At 43.3% G+C, this 18,674-nt stretch overlaps 2 protein-coding genes across 5 annotated transcripts; one reads left to right on the top strand and one right to left on the bottom strand.

The window, feature by feature from the left end:
- Positions 1-5,939: 5,939 nt before the first annotated feature.
- slc45a1 (solute carrier family 45 member 1) lies at positions 5,940-12,626 on the top strand. 4 transcript variants are annotated; one of them, XM_064968952.1, is made up of 9 exons: positions 5,940-6,096; positions 6,849-7,316; positions 7,488-7,580; positions 7,690-7,914; positions 8,155-9,026; positions 9,116-9,269; positions 9,431-9,607; positions 10,205-10,410; positions 10,628-12,626. In XM_064968952.1, exons 2-9 carry the CDS (start codon positions 6,881-6,883, stop codon positions 10,898-10,900), a joined length of 2,436 nt encoding a protein of 811 aa, XP_064825024.1. In that variant the 5' UTR covers positions 5,940-6,096; positions 6,849-6,880; the 3' UTR covers positions 10,901-12,626. The 4 variants fall into 4 exon arrangements, with proteins under 4 accessions (XP_064825024.1, XP_064825025.1, XP_064825027.1 ...); XM_064968953.1 differs by having other exon boundaries at positions 6,839-7,316; XM_064968955.1 differs by having other exon boundaries at positions 5,940-7,316; positions 10,628-10,853; positions 11,742-12,626.
- A 980-nt stretch (positions 12,627-13,606) lies between these two features.
- si:ch211-222l21.1 (prothymosin alpha) lies at positions 13,607-16,416 on the bottom strand. The gene is made up of 5 exons (XM_064968956.1): positions 16,218-16,416; positions 15,384-15,467; positions 14,915-15,005; positions 14,709-14,791; positions 13,607-14,510 (listed from the first exon to the last, which is right to left on the bottom strand). Exons 1-5 carry the CDS (start codon positions 16,266-16,268, stop codon positions 14,442-14,444), a joined length of 378 nt encoding a protein of 125 aa, XP_064825028.1. The 5' UTR covers positions 16,269-16,416; the 3' UTR covers positions 13,607-14,441.
- Positions 16,417-18,674: the final 2,258 nt, after the last annotated feature.

The following is an 18,674-nucleotide window of genomic DNA, read 5'->3' as shown; positions in this document are numbered from 1 at the left end:
CATTAGCTCATCATTCGTGTAGTCAGAGTTTCCCCCAGACACCACGGATGGTGACATGCTAACTAGTCCACCAGGGCAGGAATATTTAACATTAGCGCTAACATGCTATCGAATATGCCTATTGGGAAAGTCTGACTATCCCATGGTGAGATACAGTACAGCATTAGCTAATGTAGCCAACTCGCCAACCAAGGTACCTAACTTGCTAGCCCACCAGGCGATATTTAGCTAGCTGTATCCCTAGCCTTTGTTTGTGTAAATAATTGATATCATTTACTTGTTAGGTTACTTAAAGCTTGTCGATGAGAGTTTGCATGGAGAAATGTGGAGTTTTTTTCCCCACCCTGCACCCTGAGTGATTACATCAAAGCTTGGGACAGGATGTGTAGTTCTGTATGATAGCCACATTAGCGGCTAATTAGTATTACTTTTTTTTTGGGGGGGGGGGGGGTAATTACAGGCAAATGCATTGTTAAAAGTTTTCTTGCCCGAGAGAGATTTGCACGGTTATCAAAACATCAAGCCAGAGTAAGCCTACACGAAACACAGACCTTAAATGCAGTAGTTCTAAAATCCCCTATGGAAAAATGAATGGTGGAAAAATGGTTGGAACCATTTCCGGGTTTTACCGCTAGGTTTTATGGGTATTATGACTCATACTGTGGTACTCAATAAGAGTTTGGTAGCAGCAGATGTGTGTGCATGTCTGTGTTGGTGGGTGTGAGTTGAGTGCATGTGTGCTACTTTGCTGAGAATCAGAGCAGGTTGTCAGTCCAGTTCAAGTGTTCAGCAGTCTGATGGCTTGTAGATAGAAACTCTCTGAGCCTGGTGTTATCAGACCTTGTGCTTCGATAGGGGCTGGGGTTTACAAGTTGCATAAGTTAACAAAGGTGTGGCAAGTGTTCTATTATGAAATGTTAGTGAGATCAAAGATTAACAGGAGGAGACACAGTATTGGCATCAGCTTTCATGTTGCTCATTATGGTTTATGAAAATAAAACTACTAGGCTACTATACTTCTACCAGAGAGCATTTCTATGAAACTCCATTGCGTATTGGGCTAAAACTGTCTGGACACCACAAAAACCAAATGCAGATGTTTGTCTAGGTAGTCTGAGCCCAGGCTTATTTGTATGGTAAATGGTCGACATATCGGTACTGCTTTTAACTATTAGTTATTGTTGGCAATAATTTTAAAGGTCCAATGCAGCTGTTTTTATCTCAATATAAAATAATTTCTGGCTAACAGTTAAGTACCTTACTGCGATTGTTTTCAATTTAAATATTACACAAAAAAAAAATGACAATAGCACAGCAAAGAGCAATTTCTCAAGTAATAATTTTGCTAGGACTGTCGGGGAATGATATGAGCGTGAAGGACAGAACTATGAACTAGACCTGCCAGCAAAACACCAAGTTGAGGACTTGTAAGGCATCTGTTTCTCAAACTAGACACTCTAATATACTTGTCATCTTGCTCAGTTGTGCACCGGGACCTCCCACACCTTTCTATTCTAGTTAGAGACTGTTTGTGCTGTTCTGTGAAGGGAGTAGTACACAACGTTCTACGAGATCTTCAGATTCTTGGCAATTTCGCACATGGAATAGCCTTAATTTCTCAGAACAAGAATAGAGTGACGAGTTTCAGAAGAAAGTTCTTTGTTCCTGGCCATTTTGAGCCTGTAATCGCTCCAGATACTCAACTAGTCTAAAGAAGGTCCGTTTTATTACTTCTTTAATCAGGACAACAGTTTTCAGCTGTGCTAACATAATTGCAAAAGGGTTTTCTAATGATCAATGAGCCTTTTTAAAATGATAAACTTGGATTAGTTAACACAACGTGCCATTGGAACACAGGAGTGATAGGCATACAGAGGCCCATTATCAGCAACTATGTAGATATTCCATTCAAAATCAGCCGTTTCCAGCTACAATAGTCATTTACAACATTAACAATGTCTACACTGTATTTCTGATCAATTTGATGTTATTTTAATGGACAAACAAATAGTTTTTTTCTTTCAGAAACAATGACATTTCTAAGTGACCCCAAACCTTTGAAAGGTAGTGTAGGTAGGGGTAAAGTGGCTATGTATAGATAATAAACTGCAAGTAGCAGCAGTGTAAAAACAAAGGGGGAGGGGGGCAATGCAAATGGTCCAGGTGGCCATTTGATTAATTGTTCAGCAGTCTCATGGCTTGGGGTTAGAAGCTGTTAAGGAGCCTTTTGGACCAAGACTTGGTGCTCTGGTACCGCTTGCCGTGCAGTAGCAGAGAGAACAGTCTATGACTTGGGTGACTGGAGTCCTTGACCATTTTTGGAGCCTTCCTCTGACATCTCCTAGTATAAAGGTCCTGGAGGGCAGGAAGCTTGGCCCCAGTGATGTACTGGGCCGTACGCACTACCCTCTGTAGCTCCTTATGGTCAGACGCTGAGCAGTTGCCATACCATTCGGTCAGGCAACTGGTCAGGGTGCTCTCGACAGTGCAGCTGTAGAAATTGAGGATCTGGGGACCAATACCAAATCTTTTCAGTCTCCTGAGGGGGATAAGGTGTTGTCGTGCCCTCTTCACAACTGTCTTGGTGTGTTTGGACCATGATAGTTTGTTGGTGACGTGGACACCAAGGAACTTGAAAATCTCGACCCGCTCCACAACAGCCCTGTCGATGTGAATAGGGGCCTTTTCGGGCCCTCCTTTTCCTGTAGTCCACGATCATCTAATTTGGCTTGCTCACGTTGAGAGGTTGTTGTCCTGGTACCACACTGCCAGGTCTTTGATCTCATCCCAAAAGGCTGTCTCATCGTTGTTGGTGATCAGGCCTACCACCGTTGTCGTCAGCAAACTTAATGATGTTGTTGTGCGTGGCCACGCAGTTGTGGGCGAACAGGGAGTACAGGAGGGAATTAATCACGTACCCTCGAGGAGCCCCCGTATTGAGGATCAGTGTGGCAGATGTGTTGTTGCCTATCCTTACCACCTGGGGGTGGCCCGTCAGGATCCAGTTGCAGAGGGAGTTAAGTCCCAGGCTTGTTGGAGTAGTGATGAGCTTTGTGGGCATTATGGTGTTAAACGCTGAGCTGGAGTCAATGAACAGCATTCTCACATAGGTGTTCCTTTTGTCCAGGTGGGATAGGGTAGTGCGATTTGAGATTGTCATCTGTTGGGGTGGTATGCGAATTGGAGTGGGTCTAGGGTGTCCGGGAGGATGCTGTTGTGACCAGCCTTTCAAAGCACTTCACGGCTACTGACGTGAGTGCTACGGGGCGGTAATCATTTGGGCAGGTTACCGTCGCTTTCTTGGGCACAGGGACTATGGTGGTCTGCTTGAAACATGTAGGTATTACAGACTCGGTCATGGAGAGGTTGAAAATGTCAGTGTAGACACTTGCCAATTGGTCCGCGCATGCTCTGAGTACCCGTCCTGTTAATCTGTCTGACTCCGCAGCCTTGTGAATGCTGACCTGTTTAAAGGTCTTGCTCCCATCTGCTACAGACAGCGTGATCGCACAGTCATCCGGAACAGCTGGTGCTCTCATGCATGCTTCAGTGTTGCTTGCCTGGACTCGAGCATAAAAGGCAATTAGCCCATCTAGTAGACTCGCATCACTGGGCAGCAGGTGGCTGGATTTTCCTTTGTAGTCCGTAATAGTTTGCGAGCTCTGCCACAACCGACGAGTGTCAGAGCCAGTATAGTATGATTCAATGTTAGTCCTGTATTGACACTTTGCCTGTTTGATGGTTCATGTGAGGGCATAGCGGGATTTCTTATAAGCGTCCGGATTAGTGTCCCGCTCTTTGAAAGCGACAGCTCTAGCCTTCAGCTCGGTGTTGGTGTTGCCTGTGATCCATGACTTCTGGTTGGGATATGTACGTATGGTCACTGTGGGGACGATGTCATCAATGAACTTTGATGAAGCTGAGGTGGTATACTCCTCAAGGGGCGGCAGGTAGCCGAGTGGTTAGAGTGTTGGACTAGTAACTGAAAGGTTGCAAGATCGAATCCCCGAGCTGACGAGGTAAAAATCTGTCGTTCTGCCCCTGAACAAGGCAATTAACACAATGTTCCTAGGCCGTCATTGAAAATAAGAATTAGTTCTTAACTGACCTGCCTAGTCAATTAAAGATAAAATAAAATACTCTAACTGTGGTGGAAAAAAGTACTCAATAGTCATACTTGAGTAAAAGTAACGATACCTTAATAGAAAATGACTCAAGTAAAAGTCACGCAATAGTAGTAAAATATTACTTGAGTAAAAGTCTATGTATTCGGGTTTTAAATATACTTAAGTATCAAAGTAAATGGAATTGCTCAAATGTACTTAAGTATCAAAAGTATAAATCATTTCAACTCTCCTTATATTAAGCAAACCAGAGAGCACAATTTTTGAGGGACATCCAGGGGAACACTCCAACACTAATTTACAATCTAAGCATTTGTGTTTAGTGAGTCCGCCAGATCAGAGGCTGTAGGAATGACCAGGGATGTTCTCTTGATAAGTGTGTGAATTGGACCATTTTCCTATCAAAATGTAAAGAGTACTTTTGGGTGTGAGGGAAAATGTACGGAGTAGAAAGTGCATTATTTCTTTAGGAATGTAGTTTAGTAAAAGTTGCCAAAAATATAAATAGCAAAGTACAGATACCAAAAAACCTTATGTAGTACTTTAAAGTATTTTTACTTAAGAACTTTACACCACTGTTCCTCAATGCCATTGGATGAATCTTGGCACATATTCCAGTCTGTGCTAGCAAAACAGTCCTGTCGCATTGCATCCGCGTCATCTAACCGCTTCCGAATTGAGTGTGTCACTGAGTCACCTGCTTTAGTTTTTGCTTGTAAGCAGGAATCAGGAGGATAGAATTATGGTCAGATTTGCCAAATGGTGGGTGATGGATAGCGTTGTACGCATCTGTGTGTGGAGTAAAGGTGATCTAGACTTTTTTTTGTTTATTTTTCTCCTCCTCTGGTTGCACATGTGACATGCTGGTAGAAATTAGGTAAAGTGGATTTAAATTTCCCTGCATTAATGTCCCCTCGCTTCTGGATGAGCATTTACTTGTTTGCTTATGGCCTTAAAAGCTTGTTGAGTGCGGTCCTTTGTGCAAGCGTTGGTTTGTGGAGGTAAATAGACAGCTACGAAAAATATAAAAACTCTCTTGGTATATTGTGTGGTCTACAGCTTATCATGAGGTACTCTACCTCAGGCAAGAAATACCTCGAGACTACCTTAATATTAAACATTGCGCACCAGTTGTTATTGAAAAATAAACACACACCCACACACCTTGTCTTACCGGACGTAGCTGTTCTGTCTTGCAGATGCACGGAAAAAACAGACAACTGTATATTATCTGTGTTGTCGTTCAGCAACCACTCTGTGAAACGCAAGATATAACAGTTTTTAATGTCCCGTTGGTAGGATAGTCTCGAACCGAGCTCATCGCGTTTATTCTCCAGTGATTGCACATTGGCCAATAGAATGATGGTATAAGCGGGTTACCCACTCACTGACGAATTCTCACAAGGCACCATGACCTGAGGCCCCTGTATTTACTTATTTTCTTCATGCGAATGATGAGGATTTGGCCTTTGTCCGGGAGCAACATTATATCCTTTGGGTCAGACTCATTAACGGAAATAAACATGATGTACAAAATGAGCTACAAACAACACGAAAAAACACACAAAATAGCACAATTGCTTAGTAGGCCATAAAACGGCATCCATCCCCTCCAGTGCCATTCTTCCAACCTCATAGTGTGGATATATATTTAACACAGTCATGTTTTGACTGCACTGGGCCTTTAAATATGGATGACGCTAACTTCATATGTATTGGTGCTGAGGCTGCAGGTCTACCAAGAACCAAGCGCAGGGAACAGGAGGGGTGATGGTGACGTCACGGGTGAGGGACGGGAAGGGAGAGAGAGGGGGAAGGAAAAGGGACGGAGGATAAAGAAGGGAGATGACTGCATCTAAGGAAAAAACAAACATATTTCTCTCATCCAACGTAAATATTCTAAATCATAAATATGATTGACTTGTTTACCAACAGAGAATACTGAAATAAATGACAGAGAAACGGTGATAAGGTAATTTCTTTAACGTTTCAATTTGCACGCTCTGCCCTGTCTAGGACCATGTGTTAATTCGATTGAATAATCTTCACCTTGACTCGAGAACAAAAATGTTTTCAAGTCAACGAGCATAACGTCGATGACAATTGGAAAATAAATGATGACAAACCAGACCTATCAAGCCGTAGTCACATGCCAAGCATGTTTAATGTTTAAGGACGTGTGTTTCACAAATAAATAATGTGTAGCCTTGCATGTTAAAACGTATTATTTGAGACGATTTGTGCCAATGGCTTTTTATGGCTCCTACGCATCCGATTAGCTTGGAACATGGGCAAAATACAACCATGAAAAATCTAAACGGAAAAAGCCACGGTGAGCGACGATGCCGCATACCACACTGCTGTACTAGAGCACATGGGTTTTGTGCACATCACCATCAACATGCACATTTGTTGCAGTGCGTCTTGCCCATGAGGAGTATAGTGCCATCATAGGCTGGCAGTGGCCTTACCGCCGATTACCTTGGTGTCTACTATTCCTCTCCTGTTTTACAGTACTAGCCATATGAGCAGATGTTACCTTGAGTGTCCTCTAAAAGTAGCTTGCCAAAGCTACTAATACTTTATGGATGGAATTACTGCAATTCTGTTATTGATATGCCTCCTTACATCCTTACAGTAAAGTATTCCTCCTCATACAATGGTACATTTATCTTTTGAACTTTAATGTGATTGCATTTTGATCTATGAATGAGAATCTCCTAGTGTGTCCAGAGTAAACTGGGCCCAGCAGAGTGATGTCATCTCCAGGAATGGGCACCCCCAGTGACCCCCTGTTGGCCAGCCCAGGAGGGAGGTCATCAGAGAAGTCATTGGGTGCCACAAATGATGGCCTCTGGAGGAGCTCCATGCCCAAGACTGTCAGCTTCCCATCGTCTACCACACGCCTCCTGAGTCACCGTGCCAACAACTTCCAGAGACACCCGAAGCGGCGGAAGCTTATCAGACCGTCCCCGCCCCCCCCGCCCAACACCCCCTGCCCCCTAGATCAGCTGGACCTCAGTGAGATGCCTCCTCGCCGCACCTTCCCTGAGCTGCTCTTCAACGGCTGTGTCCTGTTTGGCATTGAGTTCAGCTACGCCATGGAGACGGCCTATGTCACCCCTGTCCTGCTACAGATGGGTCTGCCCGAAGAGTTCTACAGCCTGGTGTGGTTCATCAGTCCTATATTGGGTAATGAAGTGTCAGGGAGAGATGAAGTCGATACAGAAAGTCCTGTTTGATTAGATAAAGATAATGCATAACTGTGCTTTGAATAGTAGAGTTAGATTATATTGCTGTTCCCATCAGCATTGCCCATTTGAGTGCCACTAAATCCTTCTAATTTCTCCTCATGGTTTTTAGGATTCCTGGTCCAGCCTCTCCTAGGAGCTTGGAGTGATCGTTGTACATCCCGCTTTGGCCGTCGGAGACCGTTTATTTTAGCCTTGGCTGTTGGTAAGGAATATTCTGTCTTGCAAGGTTCTCCCTCCTCTGGTGAAACTCTGTTCCTGTTTTTAACTAATATTGTAGTCCTGAAGTGGAGTTCTCTGTTTTAACTTTGTAGGAGCTCTGCTTGGTTTGACAATGGTGCTGAATGGGCGAGACATTGGAGCTGCGGTGGCAGACACAGCAACCAATCACAAGTGGGGCATCATACTAACTATTTGTGGAGTGGTTCTGATGGACTTCTGTGCGGACTCGGCAGATAATCCCAGCCACGCCTACATGATGGACGTGTGCCTGCCAGAGGACCAGGACCGTGGCCTCAATATTCACGCACTGCTGGCAGGTTAGAGAGCACTGTATGCACTAACTACTGGTCAGTCAGGGAACGCTATACACTACTGGCTGGCTATAACACTCACCACTGGTAGGTGAGACAGTAAAATGTACATATAAAACACTTCTGACAATGTAGAGTTAAACATAACATATAAAATATGTCTAAGATTTGATAGTGATAGCATAATCAATGTCACTGATATGATGACCAGTTCTATGATGATTATGTCCCACACACTCTATGCAGGCCTGGGTGGTGGATTCGGGTACATCGTGGGTGGAATTAATTGGGACCACACTGAGTTTGGGAGGTCAATGGGAGGTCAACTTCGAGTCATCTACATGTTCACCAGTGTCACATTAGTCATTGCCACGTGCATGACCCTCAACAGCATCCCTGAGCGGCCCCTGCCAAAGACGCAGCCTCAGAAGAACTCTAAAAACTCTCTAAAGAGCCCCATCCTCCCTCTGCCTCCCTCTCCCCCCGTCCCTCCGGGGGCAAGCCTGGGATTGGAGGAGGAAGAGGCAGAGGAGAGGCTTTATAGCTACCAGTTCTCTGAACCCTGCCCCTCAAACCCCAACCCCATGGCACACTCCTGCAGTGCCAATGCACGCCTCTGTGCCGGCCTCACCAGCCCCATCTCCCCCCTCAGCCCCCTTACTCCTAAATATGGCAGCTTTATCAGTCGGGATAACTCTCTCACTGGCATCAATGAGTTCGCCTCATCCCTGGGAACCTCCTATATAGACAGTGTGCTCATCGACTGCTACACCGGACAGCCATCTCCACAGCCCCTTGACCAGGACACTGCAGCCCGACCACTGCCTCCAGGGGACACCCCACCTCTCCAGGGATCTCAACCTGGAACTGGGTCACAGTCTGGAGCAGTAGCCCAGGCTGGAGCACTAACCGTGGCTGGGACAGCGACCCTGGCTGGGGCAGGATCCCAGGCCGGGGCTCAGGCCGGGGAGGCTCAGATGGAGGCAGGGTCCCATCGAGGTTCGTCCGCTGGTATCCTGAAGCGCCCTCAGAGCCTTGCGCTTGTGGAGGAGCCAATGGTGATCCAGAGTGAAGGGCTGGAAAATGGCCGCAGAAGAACCGTCACCTTCAGTCAGCAGGTCAGCCTGGAGTTTAATTTCTCTTAGTTTAACAAATCATCATGTTGAGATAATTCATGTTTCTGATTCTTCTTCCTCCTGTAATAAAGGTGGCAAACATTCTGCTGAATGGGGTGCGCTATGAGAGTGACCTGAGTGAAAATGTGGAGACAGCAGATTCACAGATGTCAATGAGGCTACTGTGTATCGCCATCTACAGGATGCCTCCGTCACTGCGCAGCCTATGCACTAACCATTTCTTGGGTGAGTCTTGTCACTCGTGCTTGTGTTTTATTGTCTGTACGCTCACTAAGGTTGCGGTGACATCATCACTGATGATTTTAACCTATCTGTACTCCAGTGGAAGCTGTGTGAGTATGTCTATGTAAACATGAGCCATCTGCCACCCTGTCTTGATCCTATAGGTTGGCTGTCCTTTGAGGGCATGCTGCTGTTCTACACTGACTTCATGGGGGAGGTAGTGTTTGAGGGAGACCCCAGAGCACCCCATGACTCTGAGGCCTACCAACGCTACAATGCTGGGGTCAGCATGGGCTGCTGGGGCATGTGCATCTATGCATTCAGTGCTGCCTTTTACTCAGGTGAGTCCTACACACACACACCAGTACACTCATAAACAAAAAAAGAAACACACATTTTTAAATACTTTATTTGAATCCACAAATCACATTATTTCAAGAAAGATTCAAACATTTCAAAGGTCTTTCTATGCATGGACACTTAAGGATACAGAAAACACCCTGTTCTCTAAACAGCTATGCTGCCTATTACAGCTGAAAAATAACCATACCTAGCCAATTACTTTGCTTAAGTCTTAGGCAGGCCTGCAAAATTGAGGCCAAGTACTGTGAGCCTATATACATTGCAGAGACTGCCAAATATCAGTGATACTAACTGTCCGAGGCCACTGTCCATGGCCAGTGGGACCTTATGGACTGACGGAGGAGGAAGAAGGGAGGCTCTGGCTAACTGCCGCATCGTCACTGTTGAGCATGTTCAGCGGATTATTCAGTCTGGTAGCAAGTGTAAATCCACTCAACATTCCACACACTCACAAAAACACAGAAATAGAACACACACCTCACACAACAGCCATCATTTAGATTCTTTATCAGATATAGTTGTTTTACAGGCTTTCCCCTTCTGTTATCTTCCTCTCCTCTTGTTTCTATTCATAGCCATACTGGAGAAGCTGGAGGAGCGTTTTTCCCTCCGCTCTCTCTATTTCTTTGCCTACCTGGCGTTTGGCCTTGGCACGGGCCTTGCTACACTCTCCACCAACCTCTATGTGGTGCTGTCGCTCTGTGTCACCTACGGGGTGCTCTTCTCCTCTCTGTGCACACTGCCTTACTCTCTGCTGTGTGAATACTACCAGAGCCCACAGGTTAGTGAATATGAATGGGTATACACTGAATACAACACATAAATGTGAACATATTATATAATGTTCTGAATTGGGTTTTTGTGAAAGTATTTTATACAGTATTGGTCAAGTGTTTTGATACAGTACTGTCTTTATAGATTTATTTGTAAAAATGTGTTTGTTGTAAAAGTGTTCACAGTATCAATCATACATGTGCCATCTCTCTCCGTTTGTGTAGTTCTGTGGCTCGTCAGAGGAAGGGACCAGGAGAGGGATGGGGGTGGACATCTCTCTGCTCAGCTGCCAGTACTTCCTAGCTCAGATCATAGTCTCCGTGGCGATGGGACCTCTGACCTCGCTGGTGGGCGGGGCCCAGGGAGTGATGTACTTTTCTAGCGCGATGTCATTTGTGGGCTGTCTGTACTCCTCCCTCTGCGTGGTGTACCACCTGCCCCCCCCTGAGGGTGAGCCTTCCGAAAGTGAGGCCCAGCCACTACTGGTGCACATTTAGACCCCCCCCTTGTCTCACATTGCACTACACACTATCACACTGCAGCCTTCTGTCACAACGCTCACCGCGTATAGCCTACACACTCTGTCTCTCTGCAAAGCATATACAGTACTGTACTCTCTCGCACTACTTAGCATAGCTCCTCTTAGAGCTTAGACTGACAGAGGCCACCGTTCTGCGGTGTCAGTGTGTTATAGTGTGTCCATGTATTTCTCTCCCATTATTTCCACTAAAAAGCGGCACTTATGTTAATTTTGTGCGTGCCTAAATAATTACGGCCCTACAGCTCCTATTCCCCAGGACATCAGGAAAAAAATTAAACAATCTTTGAAGGGGTTAATTGTTTTGGCCTCGCCTAATATATGCATGCGCTGTAGCCTCAATGCCCTGCATCTTCTGTTTTGGTCTGATGTCCGAGGGAATGTCTACCTGCCTGTTTCTCTGTCAGCGCACTATCATCCCACTGTAGGCAGGCTTAGGGACTGTCTGAATGTGTCACCAATGACCTTTTGCTTGAAGCCCTGAATTCATGTAAGCACAGTAGCATATCTACAGTACATTTACACACACATGCAAGCCATAGGACCACCCTCACTCAATGTAGTTTGTACTATGTGAACAATAAAGAGCCAAACTGTGCCTCTGAGGTTTTACATCTTTCACACAAGGCACTCAGATTATTATGGTCATTATTTATTACCATTTTGACTTGACACTCACTAATGCGTTTACAAACATACACACAGAGATGGACCCTTTACTAAGCCATGGACATCACTCTGTCCTGTCACCTTGCTCCTGGCGTGACTGTTGTAATGACAGTGATTCTTGTCATTACCAGGAAGAGAAGTTGAAACTGGGGTGTGATTCGGCATTCCATCGGAAACCGAACAAAAAAGAAGAACAACAAATCTGTTGTTTTGGTGGCAAGAAAGAATTCAGGAAGATGCATGTGAACTATGCTTAAGATGGCGCTGGACAACTTTGAGGGAAGACTTTTGGGTTCATATTTGCCAACAGCAAGTGCTTATTTTCACCGCTAAGGCGCATGCTTTAGTTAAGGTTTAAGCTTGTTTCACCACACGACCCAAACTGGCTCACTGGTGACCCTCTCACATTTGAGTTAGTTATCCAGTCTCATCACACGCTGCTGCATTTATTCACTCAATTCATTTGATTATAAACAGCTCAAATAACATTTCATGTAATCAGCCAATTATAAAACATTGGTGAAATCATAATTACTTTTCAATTGAGAAAATCTATGACAGGCTAAAAAAACTTGTTCGGCATTTCATACCTTGAACATCACTTAGTTGACACCAAGACTGTTTCCGGGCATTTTTTTAAATGAATTGTTATCAATAACTCATGCCTGCGTTCAGCTTCATTTGTAAGTTTCACTAAAATGCCCACCACCGTGAAACACCCCACTGTCATGAGTCATCTAGAGCTGATGCCTCAGCGGAATGTTGATCAGGGTCTACCACTAAAGCCTCCATAACAGACTGGACACGTGCCATGATGATGTCATGTTTCTGACTGGTTTCTTTTGAGAAAACAGCAACTGTATGGATCATCATGCTGTTGCAACTTGCTTCAATTCAACACATTTCTAGTATTTTACAATAGTGTTTTCTGATGTTCTTCATCCTTAATTCCAATATTAACTGTATTACTGTAACAGCTACTTTAGGGTTGAGTTCAATTAAAATGATAATTTTTACTTTTTGGGCTTTTGTCCTTTTTTATTAAGCTCACTATCATAGAACTTCACACATCTTAGGTCTCCTCTATGCAGATAATTATGCATATGTGTACTTTAGGCTTAATTTCCTTTTGTAAAATATTGGTATTAGATTTACAGCTATGTGATCTTCATAACTGGTCATTATCAGAACCTCTATCCACATGGGGGTTCTATCAAAAACGATTCTCAAAAATAAATTCTACCATGGAATTGACCTACAGTACCAGTTTACACCACTAGATGGGTCTAAACTGCAACACGTCAGGACTTCAATTGATTGACGTGTAGTGTAGTTCTATGGAGAGAAAAAAAAGAAGCCAAAATCCAGATGTATCACCCTTTCAGAGTTACAAAATCTTGAATTATTCCCATCCATATTCAGTCGTATGCCTTAAGTCAACTGACATCAGATACTTTACATGGCTAGAACTGTTTTAACTGAAAGCATCCCTTATTTCATTGTAAACACTAATTTTAGGCACAATTGTAATTGTGTTAACAGTGTAAAGCATCTTACATGGCAATTCCACCACTAACCTCATTTTCATTATCTCCAGCACAATACCAGTGTCTACATGTGTTTAACAGCGCATTTGTTTTGTAGAAAAAAAGTTACAAAATTCGACCTGATGATAAAGTTAAAGCAATGCTTTTCAAAACCCTGAGATTCGTAGTGACGTGGGGAGAAAGAAAATATCCTCTCTATGGCTAGAAACTCGTGGCAGGGTTTGACATTTAATTTTTTTTACTTTGAAATCTACCCTGTGATGTCAGAGAAGCGCTTTTTAGGACCTTAACCGCAGACCATGGAAACGTACCGTTTCCAGATATGTAGACACTAGTATGGCACTGGAGATCAAGAATAAGAGGTTGAAAAGTGGCAGAATTGCCCTTTAAACAGAGGTGAAATATCCAGCACATTTAACTACAGCGTATGCAAAAACAAAACACCATGGTTAAAAAGACAAGACTGACTTATTTAATCATCAACAACCAGAATATACAAAGCAGTGGCCGAAGCAACCAAATAGCAATCATGAAATATAACTGCACTAGAAGAGAAAGAACACTAGGTTGGGAATGTTGTTCTGATAAAGACCATTGTAGACAATTTGAGTCAACCAGACAAAAAATAGCTGATAATAAAACAGAAAAACAGTATCTTGGGTACAAACTTGTTTTAAAATGAATACAAAACATATAACCAACGCCTTAAGAATTAACAGGGGGTAATTAACATTGCAGAAGCCAGACCCCAAAACAGGATCAAGCCATCTTTGATCACGGAGGTGTTCTTTTATTTGTGCCATTGTTGTGTTAACAGATCAGTCAGACAACGGATTAACTACTAGCAGCAGCACTAAACAAAAGGTATTAAAAAAGCCTGAACTAATAATGCTAACAATAGTCCATTAGCCCCTGCTTAAAACTTATCTTTGGTCTTTAGTGAGTCTGAGGTCACCTTGAAAATGTGGAGAAGGGTGCAGCTGCCTGCCTGAATCAACTGGTCAGCAGTAACAACGTAGAGAATGTGCTTAACTCATACAGACACAAACTAACATACTGATAAAACAGCATGGATCCTATTTGCACAAGTTTTTTTTGCGTAAGAAACCAATAAATAACATCTTATAAAAAAAGGGAGGAGGCCACTATGTTTAAGGACTCCAGTGCAATGTAATATCTTGGGGGCAAAGAAAATCTGTAAAACATACATAAAGCACAAGCTCTACAAGGTGAAGTTGACAACGTCATGTAGACAGAGCTGCGGAAGAGTACAGACGGAGTGTTCTAGGCCTCCACTTCAGCTTCCTTTGAGTCATCGTTTTCTGTTTTCTGTTTTTTTGTTTCCCCTTGTTCCTGAGGGCAAACATAAACATTTTTTAAGTGAGGAGAGAACTTAGTGGCCAGATATAAAACAGTAATAAAGATGGCTCAACTTTTACTGTGAGACTATTGTATTTACATTTACATTTAAGTCATTTAGCAGACGCTCTTATCCAGAGCGACTTACAAATTGGGTATATTGACGGTTTTAAAAATAAGACAAAACTGTACCTCATCCTCAGCTGGGCGCTTCACAGGGTGGTCAACCTCATCAGCAGCTTCTTCTGCATCTTCTTCTGCATCCTCTCCCTCTCCTGCAATCACATTCATACATGAAGTAAAAACATGGGCTTCAAGCACCTCACATGTATCAAATAACCATTAAACATAAAAAAATATATATCCAGCTGTTAGTCCAAAGAGGGACATGAATTTACCATCCTCTTCAACCTCTGGAGTTACTTCAGAATGAATTGCACCATTTGTCTTCTCCTTTGCACCATTTGTCTCCTCTGCACCATTTGTGTGCTAGAGGGAAGGAATAAAAGAATGACAAACTTTAATATTTCACATAAATGTGGGTTGATTGTATGCATGAGTGATAAGGAATTTCTTTCAGAAAATTATTCTGAAAAAGTTAACCCAAGAGTTACAGCCAACACGCTTCAGAGTTTAAACAGGGCACATGTTGCAGTTTATACTTAATTCCCCCTGAGAATAAGGAAAGGGAATGCAAATGAGGTCCAACACATGCCATAAGAAACATTTGTGCCATTTCACAAAATAAACAAAGAGTAGTGAGTGGGGGTGGGGTAGTTGGGGCTGTGTCTGGAGACACCTGTATGATGATGGCCAAGACAAAAGGCCATGAGGCTCCCAAGGAAATAAACTTCGGCATCAACTCACTGTTTCATTGCCAGGTGCGTCCCCACTGCCGTTCTCCTTCTCCACCATCACCTCCTCGGCAACCTCTTTCTTCTCTTTAAGCTCCTAAAAATATGTTATTCTTGGTTGTCTCACTGACACAACTAAAGCATGTCCACCACGATGTGGCCATATACTCGTCGCCATCTTTAATTCGGATGGTTAAAATTGTAGTAACCTTTCTACATATCTCCAGTATTTACTAGCGGCGCATGCCCGACCACTGCCAAAGTGCACACAACGGAAGGCATCGGGAACTAGCATCGCTGTTCCCTACGAGAAAGATAAGCGTGCACACTCCTATCGCACTGTGAAAGATTAACGTTATCCCTTCCCGCCATCGCGCAACAGTGTAGCTCGAGCGCATTTAATTTGAGGTGCTTTTTAGCTAACGTTTACTAACTAGTAATAACTTAAACTTGCTACAGTAGCCACATTGCAAATGTAACGATAAAACTAGCTGGTTAGGAAAGTTAGTCACAGGCCAAGTCGCCAATAGTTGAAGTTAAATGTCACGTGCTGAAGTACAGTGAAAGTCCTTTCTTGCAAAATCAAAACAACGCAGTAATCAATGTAGTACTACTAATGGAGCTAGCGAAGTTATTGAACAGGTTAAATAGCTAACTAAATGTTTGAGAAATACATACTATGTTTCAGCCATTGACAGTGACAAACATTAATGTTAGCTAGCTACTTGGTTATTATTACACGGCTGGCTATTGTAGCTTGCTATTACAGCTCAAGTTAGCTAGCTGGTGTTCATGCAGGCTTAGCTGAAGAGTAAAGTTGTTAGCTAGTCAAATTAATCAAACTCACCTTTGCTGAAATCTCGGTGGTTGTGGTCGTCTCTACTGCGGTATCAGCCATAGCTAGTTTAATTTAAGGGTATAATATGCTTCCGAAATAAATACTTTGTTTGATGTTTATGGCAGTGATATAAGCCTGTTTCAATGACACGCTGAGGAGAGAGTTATGAACACCAGCGACATCTGTTAAGCTCAACTGTAGTCCATTAGTTAGAATGGAGACGGTCGATCTAAAACGTAATTGGACAATCTAAAGTAACAAACACGCTTAAGCGGTTCTTATTGGACAGATTGTTGTCAATCTTCCGAATTTGAGCCCGATTATCAAGCTCCTCCCAGCTGTCCTTTTCCTAATTGGTTGAAAATGTAAAGCGTGTACTCTGATGTAAAGCATAAAGAAAGTGTTCATGTGATAACATTAAATTATTTAAATTGAAAGTATCTTAGGGATATTAACATTTTCTCTCATGAATTGCATTTGACATTTTAATGGTGTTTAATGTAAGCAATACATAAGAACGTGCTTGAAGTGTGCGTTGATGAATGCAGTTCCTTTGTGTGACTGCAAGCATTCCCTACATTCAAAAACAACAATATTTTTTTATCATTAATGCTGTTGCCAATTGTAGTTCTTTCTTGTCTTGATTTTGATATATTTGTATTCAAAACAAGTTGTCCTTGATTTCGTCCATCTAGAAGCATGTGTAAAGCCCTGGTAGAGACTCTTATCCCTTTGTCTTCAGTGCCTAAGTATCAAATTACAGCACAAAGATGATATGATGTGAAACCATTTACTAACTAAACCACACCTCTTGCCTCCGTTAGACTTCTCTATTTTAAACAAGAAGGTCAGGAACACAGTGCCTCCTATGAAAAAAATGAGAAGGAGGCTTTTGTATTTGAATACAATAGCTAGCCTACATAAGCCTATTACAAGCAAGCCAGTAAGCTACCTACACTTATTCGCTGTGTCTGTGACTGTCTGTGTAATATGAAATATCTGAACTGTAAAGCACGAATGGTGATCCATGTGAATGTTAACCATTGCAATTCTTGGGCCAGAGTAATAATTGGGAAACAGGCAGCATGTCTAGTTTAAATGCATTTAGAAAGCCCTTCTTACATCAGCTGATATCTCAAAGTGCTGTACAGGAACCCAGCCTAAAACCCCAAACAGCAAGCAATGCAGGTGTAGAAGCACGGTGGCTAGGAAAGACTCACTAGAAAGGCCAGAAACGAGGAAGAAACCTAGAAAGGAACCAGGCTATGAGGGGTGGCCAGTCCTCTCCTGGCTGTGCCAGGTGGAGATTATAACAGAACATGGCCAAGATCTTCAAAAGTTCATAGATGACCAGCAGGGTCATCTATGAATGATGGGAATCATGGGATCAACTAGGCCTATGTGTTCTTTTCTGAGTTGTTTCGAAACATGTTTCATAAAACTTCTGATTCTGTGTCCCACCAATACTTTATCCGTGTTCAGTAACTTTATGAAGCATAACGCAATGGACTACAAGCTGAGGGCTGGTCAGAAATCATTGGTCTGTTTGGGGCCACGTATTCTATGGCAGGAAAGTCCACATGCAGTACAATGGCTTTGGTCGTAGGGTCAGCAATTAAGGTGTGGCCGTCTGATTTGAGTCTGACTGACAATGACGGCAGGAAGGAGAATGGAGTGTGAGGGGAGGAGAGTAGGGTGGTCTCCTTTTTTGTGAATCTGGAGAAACTTTGCTCTGCACATTGGATTACTGCACTTGTATGGACCGTTGGCCACTTCTCTCACTTAACGCTACCAAAGCCTCGGAAGTCATTCAAAAAAAGTAGCCCTAAATGTTTCCTTCACAGATTTGATGTCATGTCCAACATAGATTGTGTCCCATGGCCATGATTGTACAGTATGTCTCTGATCGTTTTAGAGCAGTGATGTTTTGGGGCTGTTGCTGGGCAACACGGACTTTCAACTCCCTCCAAAGATTTTTATGGGGTTGAGATGGGGTTGAGATCTGGAGACTGGCTAGGCCACTCCAGGACCTTGAAATGCTTTAAGAAGCATTCGTAAGCGAAGCCACTCCTTCGTTGCCTGGGCAGTGTGTTTGGGATCATTGTCATGCTGAAAGACCCAGCCACGTTTCATCTTCAATGCCCTTGCTGATGGAAGGAGGTTTTCACTCAAAATCTCACCATACATGGCCCCATTTATTCTTTCCTTTACACAGATCAGTCGTCCTGGTCCCTTTGCAGAAAAACAGCCCCAAAGCATGATGTTTCCACCCCCATGCTTCACAGTAGGTATGGTGTTCTTTGGATGCAACTCAGCATTCTTTGTCCTCCAAACACGACGAGTTGAGTTTTTACCAAAAAGTTATATTTTGGTTTCATCTGACCATATGACATTCTCCCAATATTCTTCTGGATCATCCAAATGCTCTCTAGCAAACTTCAGACGGGCCTGGACATGTACTGGCTT

The sequence above is a fragment of the Oncorhynchus masou genome, chromosome 6 (genome assembly GCF_036934945.1).
Source record: "Oncorhynchus masou masou isolate Uvic2021 chromosome 6, UVic_Omas_1.1, whole genome shotgun sequence".
In the NCBI taxonomy this organism is placed as follows: Eukaryota; Metazoa; Chordata; class Actinopteri; order Salmoniformes; family Salmonidae; genus Oncorhynchus; species Oncorhynchus masou.
This window is presented reverse-complemented; position numbering and strand designations above follow the sequence as displayed.